Source organism: Ranitomeya variabilis, chromosome 1 (assembly GCF_051348905.1).
Source record: "Ranitomeya variabilis isolate aRanVar5 chromosome 1, aRanVar5.hap1, whole genome shotgun sequence".
NCBI lineage: Eukaryota > Metazoa > Chordata > Amphibia > Anura > Dendrobatidae > Ranitomeya > Ranitomeya variabilis.
In genome coordinates, this window is record NC_135232.1 from 899,332,505 (window position 1) to 899,345,444 (window position 12,940).

The 12,940-nt window shown below is 41.3% G+C and overlaps 1 protein-coding gene across 19 annotated transcripts in view; it reads left to right on the forward strand.

The window, feature by feature from the left end:
• CAMK2D (calcium/calmodulin dependent protein kinase II delta) overlaps window positions 1–12,940 on the forward strand; it is a 286,387-nt gene that overhangs the window by 261,623 nt on the left and 11,824 nt on the right. For all 19 annotated transcript variants that reach the window (XM_077278762.1, XM_077278706.1, XM_077278716.1 and 16 more), the window contains one exon: window positions 9,640–9,715. In XM_077278762.1, coding sequence (XP_077134877.1) covers window positions 9,640–9,715 — 76 coding nt within the window. The remainder of the gene's footprint in view (window positions 1–9,639; window positions 9,716–12,940) is intronic.

Genomic DNA, 12,940 nt, shown 5'->3' on the forward strand with positions numbered 1-12,940 from the left:
TGCTCCAGTGATGACATGTTTACATGACATACAAAAAGGGCTTCGCTGCACTCTAATATTCAGGGGTGCACGAATAAGATACTACTCCAATGATATGGAAAATTATTAATTCTGCACTCCCAACTCAGATGCAAGAAAAATAGAAATAATTTTATTGGTACGGGTACATCCATTGTTTGACATTTCGGCCAACGCTAGGCCTTCATCAGAAAGGTAGGTGCCCTACCCTTGGCACAGCAGTGCATGTCGCCAGCGCTCTATGCGGCCTTTCCATGTCTTTTCTGCTTAGGTGTACCTGATCTTTTCATCTTCAAGAGCTGAAGAGAATTTCTGATGAAGGCCTAGTGTTGACCGAAACATCAAACAGTGGATGTACCCATACCAATAAAATGATTTCTATTTTTCTTGCATCTAAATTGGGAGTGCCGAATTCATAATTTTCTATGTTTTCATCACATGTGGCTGCTGCAGCCTTCACTGCCCTCAGTGGTGTTGACATGATACCACTATACCAATGATTGGCTGCAGTGGTAACATGCCACATCAACATGGCATTGCTGAATCCAAAAAAACAGGAACTAACCAGGGATCAGGAATGGGGTGGCATAGGAGTAGTGTGTGGGTACAAAAAGTGAGTATTACTTCCTTTATTATTTTATAGCTTATTTTTAAATAAGTGGCAAACTTTATCCTGGAATCCTTCAGTGTGCAGTTTGATAGAAAATTGTAAATTGCTTGTTATACCTAACTTGCAGCTAAAAATGTCTGATATTTAAAAGTTTTTGCTCAAGTAAACTTTGCCATTTTTGTCATTACTGTCGAGGTTTTTTTGTGCTGCAACTAATTTTAATCTATTCATCTTTGGAAGTATTAATTGAAAGTTATGGACATATATTGGGCCTCCTTCAGACATCAGTAAATCCTGGACGTGTTCTGTGTTTTTCACGGACAGAGCACAAACCCATTACAATCTTTAGAGCTATTCACATGTCTGTGTTTTTGTGGACCTTATGTTTGCAAACAATTCACTGAAATTTGTCAGTTTTTAATTTAATAATTCCAAAAAACCTAGGTACTCATAGATATGAGAGGAAATTGTATTTGCCATCCAAGAGTGAGTGTACAATATTTGCTCATTGACTTTGACCTTCATCAGGTTCTCAGATGGTTTATGCAGAGAGACATTTATCAAGTTGTGCTGAAGCACTCTCAATTGCAGGCATCCTGTGTCTCTCTAAGGCTGGGGTCACGCTAGCATATAAAAAATTAGTTAGATGTTGATGCATTGATGTTGAGTGTCATACGAGTACAATGTGATTTTTCTCATCCAACATCCGTATGACATGCATATGCAATCCATATGCAATGCGTTTTTAACATCATTTTTTAGATTATGTAATTCTCTATGTAACTTTAAATCTAGTTTACACACTAGTAAAGCAATCTTACATACAGTGGGTATGGAAAGTATTAAGACCCCTTTAAATTTTCCACTCTTTGTTTCATTGCAGCCATTTGGTAAATTAAAAAAATTTCATTTTTTTCTCATTAATGTACACTCTGCACCCCATCTTTACCGAGAAAAGACAGAAATGTAGAAATATTTGCACATTTAATACAACAGAAAAACTGAAATATCATTCAGACCCTTTGCTCAGTATTGAGTAGAAGCACCCTTTTGAGCTAGTACAGCCATGAGTCTTCTTGGAAATGATGCAACAAGTTTTTCACACCTGGATTAGGGGATCCTCTGCCATTCTTTCTTGCAGATCCTCTCCAGTTCCGTCAGGTTGGATGGTGAACATTGGTGGACAGCCATTTTCAGGTCTCTCCAGAGATGCTCAATTGGATTTAGGTCAGGGCTCTGGATGGACCCATCAAGAATGGTCACAGAGTTGTTCTGAAGCCACTCCTTTGTTATTTTAGCTGTGTGCTTAGGGTCATTGTCTTGTTGGAGGGTGAACCTTCGGCCAAGTCTGAGGTCTAGAGCACTCTGGAAGAGGTTTTCATCCAGGATATCTCTGTACTTGGCCGCATTCATGTTTTCTTCAATGGCAGCCAGTTGTCCTCTCCCTGCAGCTGAAAAACACTCCCATAGCATGATGCTGCCACCACCATGTTTCATTGTTGGGATTGTATTGGGCAGGTGATGAGCAGTGCCTGGTTTTCTCCACAAATACCAGTTAGAATTATCACCAAAAAGGTCTATCTTTGTCTCATCAGAGCAGAGAATGTTATTTCTCATAGTCTGGGAGTCCTTCATGTGTTTTTTAGCAAACTCTATGCCGGCTTTCATATATCTTGCACTGAGGAGAGGCTACCATTGGGCCACTCTGCTATAAAGGCCGACTGGTGGAGGGCTGCAGTGATAGTTGACTTTGTGAAACTTTCTCCCATCTCCCTACTGTATCACTGGAGCTCAGCCACAGTGATCTTGGGGTTCTTCTTTACCTCTCTCACCAAGACTCTTCTCCTACGATTGTTCAGTGTGGCTGGACGGCCAGGTCTAGGCAGACGTCTTCCATTTAAGGATTATGGAAGCCACTGTGCTTTTAGGAACCTTGAGTACTGCAGAAATTGTTTTGTAACCTTGGCCAGATCTGTGCCTTGCCACAATTCTGTCTCTAAGCTCTTTGCCCAGTTCCTTTGACCTCATGATTCTCATTGGGTCTGACATGCACTGTGAGCTGTGAGGTCTTATATAGACAGCTGTGCCTTTCCAAATCAAGTCCTGTCAGTTTAATTAAACACAGCTGGACTCCAATGAAGGAGTAGAGCCATCTCAAGGAAGATCACAAGGAAATGGACAGCATGTGACTTAAATATGAGTGTCTGAGCAAAGGGTCTGAATACTTATGACCATGTGATATTTCGTATTTTCTTTTTTAATAAATTGACAAAAATTTCTGTTTTTTTCAGTCAAGATGGCGTGCAGAGTGTACATTAAAGTGAAAAAATGAACTTTTTTGAATTTAACAAATGGCTGCAATGAAACAGAGTGAAAAATTTAAAGGGGTCTGAATACTTTCCGTACCCACTGTACAGATATAGATAGATAAGTAGATAGAAAGATATTAGATATATAAGAAATAGAATGTATAGATATCTCGTAGACATATAATGTCACAAGCCCCCTACATAAAAATAAATTGCATCCTTTAGTGCCTTTCATTCTGTATTAAAGGGTGTTTAGCCTTATTTAACCTACTAAATAAATAATTAAAAAATTTGATATGAGGTCACCCCTATTTTTTGATAACCAGCCAAGGTAAAGCAACACAGCTGCAGGCTTATATTATCAGGCTGGGACTGTCCCTGGTTATTGGGCCAGTCCCCGCCTAAAAATACAAGCCCGCAGCAGCCCTAGAATTGGCACATCACATGAAATGCACCAATTCAGGTTTTTTGTTTTTTTTTGACAAATCACAGCTGTCATCAACCTCAACTACCATTATCCCGATTGCCTACGCACCAGGGAGATTGGAAAGAGATGGGCAAAGCACCAGAATTGGCGCACTTAATCTGATGCGCCAATTCTGGGGAGGGCTGTGGGCTTGTATTCTGTTTATCAAAAATAGGGGGAGCTCACATCATCATTTTTTTTTTCATTATTTATTCAATAGGTTAAATAAGGTTAAAAAAATTGATAATAAATCTGACACACTGACCAAACACAATTAAAAAAATCGATCAAAGATTCTGATGAAAATCAGACCATCTGGCATACCAGAAAAATAACTGAAGTAAGGCCTTACAGTATGTTCACATAACATTCTTTTCAGGTGAGTTTGGAGTTGGGACCTCCACTCCGAAACACACTTGAAAAAGTATGAACAATAATGTAAAAAGAAAGTTAATATATTCATTATATATATATATATATACCGTGTATATATATATATATCTATATATATATATAATTGTCTAAGGGGTACTTCCGTCTTTCTGTCTGCAACTTCCGTAACGTTAATCCCGCGTTGCTGATTGGTCTCGCCAGCTGCCTGTCATGGCTGCCGCGACCAATCAGCGACGGGCACAGTCCGGCCGAGAATTAGTCCCTCCCTACTCCCCTGCAGTCAGTGCCGGGTGCCCGCTTCATACTCCCCTCCAGTCACCCCTCACACAGGGTTAATGCCAGCGGTAACGGACCGCGTTATGCTGCGGGTAGCGCACTCCATTAACGCTGCTATTAAGCCTGTGTGCCCCCAACTTTTTACTATTGATGCTGCCTCTGCAGCATCAATAGTAAAAAGATGTCATGTTAAAAATAATAAAAAAAACAAAAAACCTGCTATTCTCACCTTCTGTAGTCCGCCCAGGCACGCGCGGCTGCCGCCATCTTCCGTTCCCAGAGATGCATTGCGAAATTACCCAGAAGACTTAGCGGTCTCGCGAGACCGCTAAGTCATCTGGGTAATTTCGCAATGCATCCTGGGAACGGAAGATGGCGGCAGCCGCGCGCGCATCGCCAGAGCTTCGCTGGATCCTGGCGGGTAAGTATATAACTATTTTTTATTTTAATTATTTTTTTTAACAGGGATATGGTGCCCACACTGCTAAATACTACATGGGCTGTGTTAGATACTGTGTGGGCTGTGTTATATACTACATGGCTGCTATATACTACGTGGGCACTGTTATATACTACATGGTTGCTATATACTACGTGGGCTGTGTTATATACCGCATGGCTGCTATATACTATGTGGCCAGTGTTAGATACTATGTGGGCTGTGTTATGTACTGCATGGGCTGTGTTATATACTACGTCGCCTGTGTTATATACTGCGTGGGCTGTGTTATATACTGTTTGGGCTGTGTTATATACTGCGTGGCCACTGTTATATATTGCGTGGCCTGTATTCACGCATCGGGTATTCTACAATATGTATGTATGTATGTATGTATGTATGTATATAGCAGCCACATAGTATATAGCACAGGCCACGTAGTATTTGTCTGCTATATACTACATGGCTCCTATATACTACGTGGCCTGGGCTATATACTATGTGGCTGCTATATACATACATATTCTAGAATACCTGATGCGTTAGAATTGGGCCACCATCTAGTATATATATATACATATATATATTCAGCATCTTTTAACCGCTTAAGGTTTCCAAAGACGCCAAGCAGTTATAAGAGATGACATCATTTACTCAGGCGTCTTGCGTTCTGAAGGTGTTCCATACTTACCACAATCTATGAGAAAGCAGAAAGACACCCAGTAGGCACAAAAGTGTTTTTTGAGTATTTTCTCAGCACTTTTGCTTCTCATTGGTCAAAGACTACAAAAAAAGCACAGAAAATTATCAAAAGACATAAACAAAAAAAAACATTCACCTTTACAAAATGCCAGAGAAAAGGAGTCAGAGAAAAGGAGTCTCTTGAAGCGTCTTCCTCTTGAAAAACTAACATTTTTGGTTGCCTGGAAAAAATGCTGCATGCACATTTAGTATACACCTCAGCCTCACCAAGCTCAGGAGTGCCCAAAGGAGGCGGTCTGAGCCCGGATCCTGCAAATCTATTTGCTAGATTTCAAAGACGTCAGTGCTCACATCACCAGACTGAAGCGATCAATCAAAGGGAATGGGCATTTTTTTTCAAAAAGATGGCTTGGTCAGGATGCCATACCGGCCACAATAGCTCAGGGTTACAGTTTTACACACAAGCAAGTCTTTAATTTATAGCTGTAGCAAAACTAAAGAACACTTAGCATAACTACAAACACCATTGTAATTATGTAATTGCCTGCAGGCATATGGCGCTAGGTTTATAGGCAATTGTTCAGATGTCAGTTCCCTTTAACTGGAAAATTAAATACATACCGTATATTATTTTTTTTCTCTAATTTTCGATGCAGTTATGCAGTTTACTTTTACTTCTTGGCAATCACACATTTCACCTTCCTTTACAGTGCTGGAGAACTTTGGCAGGTTTCCATGACAACATGGAAGTGCTTCATCTTATTGCTAGCAATATAACCTTGATAACTGACAAGTCCTCTCTTCTATATCAGGGTGTCTTAATTCTATCTGATCTGAGTGCTACATATTGTACATGCGGCATACCAGTGGTAGACATCAATGGTCATCAGGGCCGTATTTAGAGTTTATGCTGCCCAAGGCATTTTTAGTGCTGCCTCCCCCTTTGGTGAGTATGGCACTATCGGCAGTGGCTTTGTCAAAAATCGCTGATGTGAAAGTAGCCTTTTGCCGCAGATCCGGCAGTTTTTCCGCATCTGCCGTGTAACGGATCACTGACGGCAACACTGCGTTTGGCCTAATTTATTCCCTATGGGATTTGCGGACATTTGCGGCACTTTCTGCAATCTGGCAAATGCGGTATCATACCTCCCAACTTTTGAAGAAGGGAAAGAGGGACAAATTTTAGGCCATGCCTCTGACCACACCCATTTCACAACTATTCACACCCATATCCACGCCCCAACCACACCCATTTAGCACTGCTGATCACACTATTTCATAAACAATAATTATAAACAAAAAAATATGGCCACACAGTGCTCCATACTGTATAACGACCCCACATGATTCTGCGTACAGTATAATGGCCACACATGATGCTCCATACTGTATAATGGCCACACAGTGTTCTATACTGTATAATGGCCACACATGATGCTCAATACTGTATAATGGCCACACATGATGCTCCATACTGTATAATGGCCACACAGTGCACCATACTGTATAATGACCACAGTGTTCCATACTGTATAATGATTACACAGTGCTCAATACTGTATAATGGCCCCACATGATGCTGTGTACAGTATAATGGCCACACATGATGCTCCATACTGTATAATGGCCACACAGTGCTTTATACTGTACAATGGCCACGCATGATGCTCAATACTGTATAATGGCCACAGTGTTCCATAATGTATAATGACCACACAGGGTTCCATAATGTATAATGACTACACAGTGTTCCATACTGTATAATGACCACACAGTGTTCCATACTGTATAATGACCAAACAGTGCTCAATATTGTATAATGGCCACACATGATGCTCCATACGGTATAATGGCCACACAGTGCACCATACTGTATAATGACCACACAGTGCTCAATACTGTATAATGGCCACACATGATGCTCCATACTGTATAATGACCCCACATAATGCTCAGTACTGTATAATGGCCACACATGCTCCATACTGTATAATGGCCACACAGTGCTCTATACTGTATAATGGCCACACATGATGCCCCATATGGTATAATGGCTACACAGTGCACCATACTGTATAATGACCACACAATGTTCCATACTGTATAATTGCCACACAGTGCTCTATACTGTATAATGGCCACACATGAATGATGCTCCATACTGTATAATGACCCCACATGATGCTCATTACTGTACAATGGCCACACATGATGCTCCATATGGTTTATTGGCTACACTGATCTATACTGTATAATGGCCACACATGATGCTCCATACTGTATAATGACCCCACATGATGCTCAATACTGTATAATGGCCACACATGATGCTCCATACTGTATAATGCCCCCCTCCCATCTTGTATGCATGGCTCATCTCCCACCCCCTCCCATCCTGTGTGCATGGCTCATCTCACCCCCCCATCCTGTATGCATGGCCCATCTCCCCCCCTCCCATCCTGTTTGCATGGCTCATCTCACCCCCCTCCCATGCTGTGTGCATGGCTCATCTCACCGCCCCATCCTGTATGCATGGCATGGCTCATCTCACCCCCCTTCTCCCATCCTGTATGCATGTCTCATCTCACAACCCCCCCTCCTCCCATCCTGTATGCATGGCTCATCTTACCCCCCTCCCATCCTGTATGCATGGCTCACTCACCCCCCCTCCCATCCTGTATGCATGGCTCATCTCACCCCCTTTGCATCCTGTATGCATGGCACATCTCACCCCCCTCCCATCTAACAGAAGTCCGTTGTAGTGTTTGTAGTTTCGAGGGAGGTTTGCTGAACAGATAGAGATTTTCCAACTCAAAAATTTGGATCCCCATTGTTTTCAATGGAGTTTGGGTTCTGGTTCAAGTTTGGGGTACAGGTCTGGTACCCGAACCGAGCTTTGGAATACATTTCTTCCCGTGTACCTGAACCAGAATATCTAAGTGTCCACTCATCCCTATTGATTAGTCATCGTCCGACTTTTATTAAAAGTTTCTGCTGCAAAATCGATGACGTGAAACCAAAAACACAATATGCTCTGTTTTTTTTTATCTGGTTCCTTGAGGGGTCAAGAGGAACAACTGATGTGCAAAGTGATGTGAATAATCCCATAGCAAACTAAGAGTTCTTGCATTAGTTGCCCTTTGGCCTGTCAATGACACGGTGAGAAAAAGAGAATGGAAAGCCAAATATGTGGAAAATTCTAATGAGGCCTTACTACTCCTTTGTTATTCTTCTTTCAAATGTATGGATAAATTTAATAACTGTGTGATACCAGTTTACGGTGTGTCCCTAAATGGATTTATAAATACACTCCAATCAGTGCTGAAAAAGCCAGGCTATGTCAAGACACCTCCTTAAAAAGAGAATTGTTTATGCCTATTTGTCAATTTATTTATTTCCAAGATTAATACCAGAAAGGGAGCCAGTCATGTCAAAAAACATTTACAGTAGTTGCCTACAAATATAGAGTTCATCTGCATGTAAATAGCATTAAAGTTCTGACTAGCCACCTTACTGGAACAGTGGCTACAGGGAGAAAATGAACTTATTTCCTCCCTATGTCACACAGGTACACGTGTTTACGACAATACGCATTACAGAAGGTTCAACCTGTCTAGTATAATGTAGTTTTCACATTGGTTTAAGATACTGAAGCTTGGTGACAGTAATTCTTGTTTAGGTAAATGGAGTACAATTTTGCAGCAATTATATGTTTAGGCCTAATAGGTATTGATCATGGTGATCAACTCGATAACCCCATGATATAAATAAGATTGTTTCTTTGTATTAGTTAATAAATTAGAAATTATTACTAGCCACAAAAATACAATGAAACCGCAAACTTGGAAAATGGTTATCTGATGGAGGTAAGAATTGCTGTACACTATAATATTGATTGTTCAAGTTACATAGGAGTACATCACTTTGTTTAATAGAATGCTTATTGCATTCTCTGTATAGACACACATCATTGTTTCCACTCTGCACGAAATATCTTTGATAAAATGTCTTTGTATCCAGAAATAGCAATTCTGTCTGTGTCTGAGGTTCATTTCTATCACATTCTCAGTAATTGTATGGAAGCTAGCACGTATCTTACTCTATTATAAATTCAACTATGGCACAAATACAAATGGAGATGAGTTTATGATATTGTCGTCATCGGTATGTGGATGGAAGACTTCACTAAAGGTATAAATGCGTTGGTATATAGAATAGAGTCCATTGCAGTTTTAACATAATGACCTTGTAGATCTCCCCCAATAATATCACCGGTAACTGAATCTATGCAAAGAAGATCTTCACTATGCTAACATTTAGTTCACACTTTAAATGTGTGCTTTTTATAGTTAGTTTTAGTTCTTTGTTTGTCTTTTAGTCTACCTATGTTTTCTGTGTTTCAATTAAAACATGTCTTTTTGTTTAGCTCGCAAACAAGAAATCATCAAAGTCACCGAGCAACTAATTGAAGCGATTAACAATGGAGACTTTGAAGCCTATACGTAAGTGCAGCTAGAAAAATAATCAGATTGGCTACTACAGATGATGAGCTTTAGAATATCTATTCTAAAATACTAAGTATAATAAAATTCTGCAGGTGTCTATAGACCTGTGTGTGTGTGTGTGTGTGTGTATATATATATATATATATATATATATATATATATATATATATATATATATATATATATATATAAAGCTGAATGTGTGTATGTATGTAAGTATGTATGTGTGTGTGTGTGTGTATGTCAGGGATTAAATATCAAGAAACCAGGCGCACAGCCATAATTAATGTATCCAAACAGGGGGTGCAAGCAGCAGAATGGTAGACAGGGCAAAATTCATTCATTCTTCGGCCGCTTGTATCTTTGGCCAATTTCAGGTATCCACGCATGCGCAGTTCTATTTAGGGCTGTGCGCCGTCGGGTACATTGCGCACGCGCGTTCTGTTGTGCGGTCGTCCATTTTCTGCATGGGCTTATGCTTTCCACGTGACCTGCCTTCAAGTCCTTCAAGGCACGTCATTTCCAGTTCCAGGGCAGCATGCCAGTCCTATACTTATGGCGGTATTTAATTACACACCGGTAGGCGGTTAGAACACTTATTATGTATGTATGTATATATATATTCACTTGTGCATTGGCTGTAGGTATACTTCCCCTGACGAAGCCTCATTCGGGAGGCGATACGCGTGGGGTTAGGGTCCACCAGGCTTCCTGGATACTTCAGTCTGTCCCTTTATAGGCCGGTTTGTATTATATCACTGCCTTTCAGCGTCCATGATTCTATATCATGGCTTGGGGATTCTTTTTGCTACCATCATATAGGTAGCTTTGTGGTTATTCTTTGTGGGCTTAGATAATCATTATGCCCTGTAGATACCCCATGAGCCGCTAGGCAGGTTGGTATTATCTGGTATTATTCTCTATATTTTCCGCTCTATTGATATATTGACAGGCTGTATATTGGTATGTATATGTATTTACATCATGTACCCAGGTCGTCTGTAGCGGCGTAGTGATTTTAACTGTTTTTACTTTTATGCCAATAAAGTGTTTTGTTATGTATATTATTGGGTGGTGTGCATATTGCAGCAATGTCTTTTCTCTTCTTTTTGCCCTGTATGTCAGGAATTGGCATCTGCACCGTCGTAGCTGCAGCCACAAAATTTTGCACAGTCACACTTCGGGACCCCGAGAGCGTCATAGGCTATGTTGTGAGGCAAAATTTGAACCCTGCGTGTTCCAAATCACCAAACAATTTTGCCCCTATCTACATAATGGGGAAAGTGAAAGGAAAAGTGTTGAAGGCAAATTGACAGTTGCCAGATGTGAACAAGGGGGACTTAAAGAATGAGAGCGATGGCGCCAAAGAGTATATACCATACAGTTGCTAAGGTGGGGCCCCGACATGGGATACTCACCACACACGGGGATATGAACACACACACAAAATGCGCCACACACTACCACGTGCTTGAACACATAGATCACCCTCAGCACACATTTCTCCACACATACACCAACCTCGCCACATAAAAGTCGAAACACAAAAGTGTGTGTGTATATATATATATATATATATATATATATATATATATATATATATATATATATATATATATATACACCGCTCTAAAAAATAAAGGGAACACTTAAACAACAGAATATAACTCCAAGTAAATCAAATTTCTGTGAAATCAAACTGTCCACTGAGGAAGCAACACTGTTTGACAATCAATTTCACATGCTGGTGTGCAAATGGAATAGACAACAGATGGAAATTATTGGCAATTATCTGCAGGTGGGGACCACAGACCACATCTCAGTACCAATGCTTTCTGGCTGATGTTTTGGTCACTTTTGAATGTTGGTTGTGCTTTCACACTCGTGGTAGCATGAGATGAACTCTACAACCCACACAAGTGGCTCATGTAGTGCAGCTCATCCAGGATGGCACATCAATGCGAGCTGTGGCAAGAAGGTTTGCTGTGTCTGTGTCAGCGTAGTGTCCAGAAGCTGGAGGCTCTACCAGGTGATGTGGAGGGGGCCGTAGGAGGGCAACATCCCAGCAGCAGGACCGCTACCTCCACCTTTGTGCAAGGAGGAACAGGAGGTGCACTGCCAGAGCCCGGCAAAATGACCTCCAGCAGGCCACAAATGTGCATGTGTCTGCACAAATGGTTAGAAACCGACTCCATGAGGATGGTCTGAGGGCCGGACGTCCACAGATGAGGGTTTAGCTCACAGCCCAACACCGTGCAGGACGCTTCGCATTTGCCACAGAATACCAGGATTGGCAAATTTGCCACTGGCACCCTGAGCTTTTCACAGATGAAAGCAGGTTTACACTGAGCACATGTGACAGACGTGACAGAGTCTGGAGACGCAGTGGAGAGTGATCTGCTGCCTGCAACATCCTTCAGCATGACCGGTTTGGCAGTGGGTCAGTAATGGTGTGGGGTGACATTTCTTTGGAGGGCCGCACAGCCCTCCATGTGCTCGCCAAAGGTAGCCTGACTGCCATTAGGTACCGATACAGAGATGAGATCCTCAGACCCCTTGTGAGACCATATGCTGGTGGTGTTGGCCCTGTGTTCCTCCTAATGCAGGACAATGCCAGACCTCATGTGGCTGGAGTGTGTCAGCAGTTCCTGCAAGATGAAGGCATTGAAGCTATGGACTGGCCCGCCCACTCCCCAGACCTGAATTCGATTGAGCACATCTGGGACATCATGTCTCGTTCCATCCACCAACGTCACGTTATACCACAGACTGTCCAGGAGTTGGCGGATGCTTTAGTCCTGGTCTGGGAGGAGATCCCTCAGGAGACCATCCGCTGCATCATCAGGAGCATGCTCAGGGATTGTACAGTAGGTAGGTCATACACACAATACTGAGCATCTTTTCCTTGTCATGAGGCATTTCCACTGAAGTTGGATCAGCCTGTAATTTCATTTTCCACTTTGATTTTGAGTATCATTCCAAATCCAGACCTCTGTGGGATATTCATTTTGACTTACATTGATAATTGTTATGTTTTATTGTTCTGAACACATTTCATTATGTAATGAATAAAAATTTGCAACTGGAATATTTCATTCAGAGATATCTAGGATGTGGTATATGTGTTCCCTTTATTTTTTGAGCAGTGTGTGTGTATATCTATCTATATATCTATCTATATATATATATCTATATATATATATCTATATATATATATATATA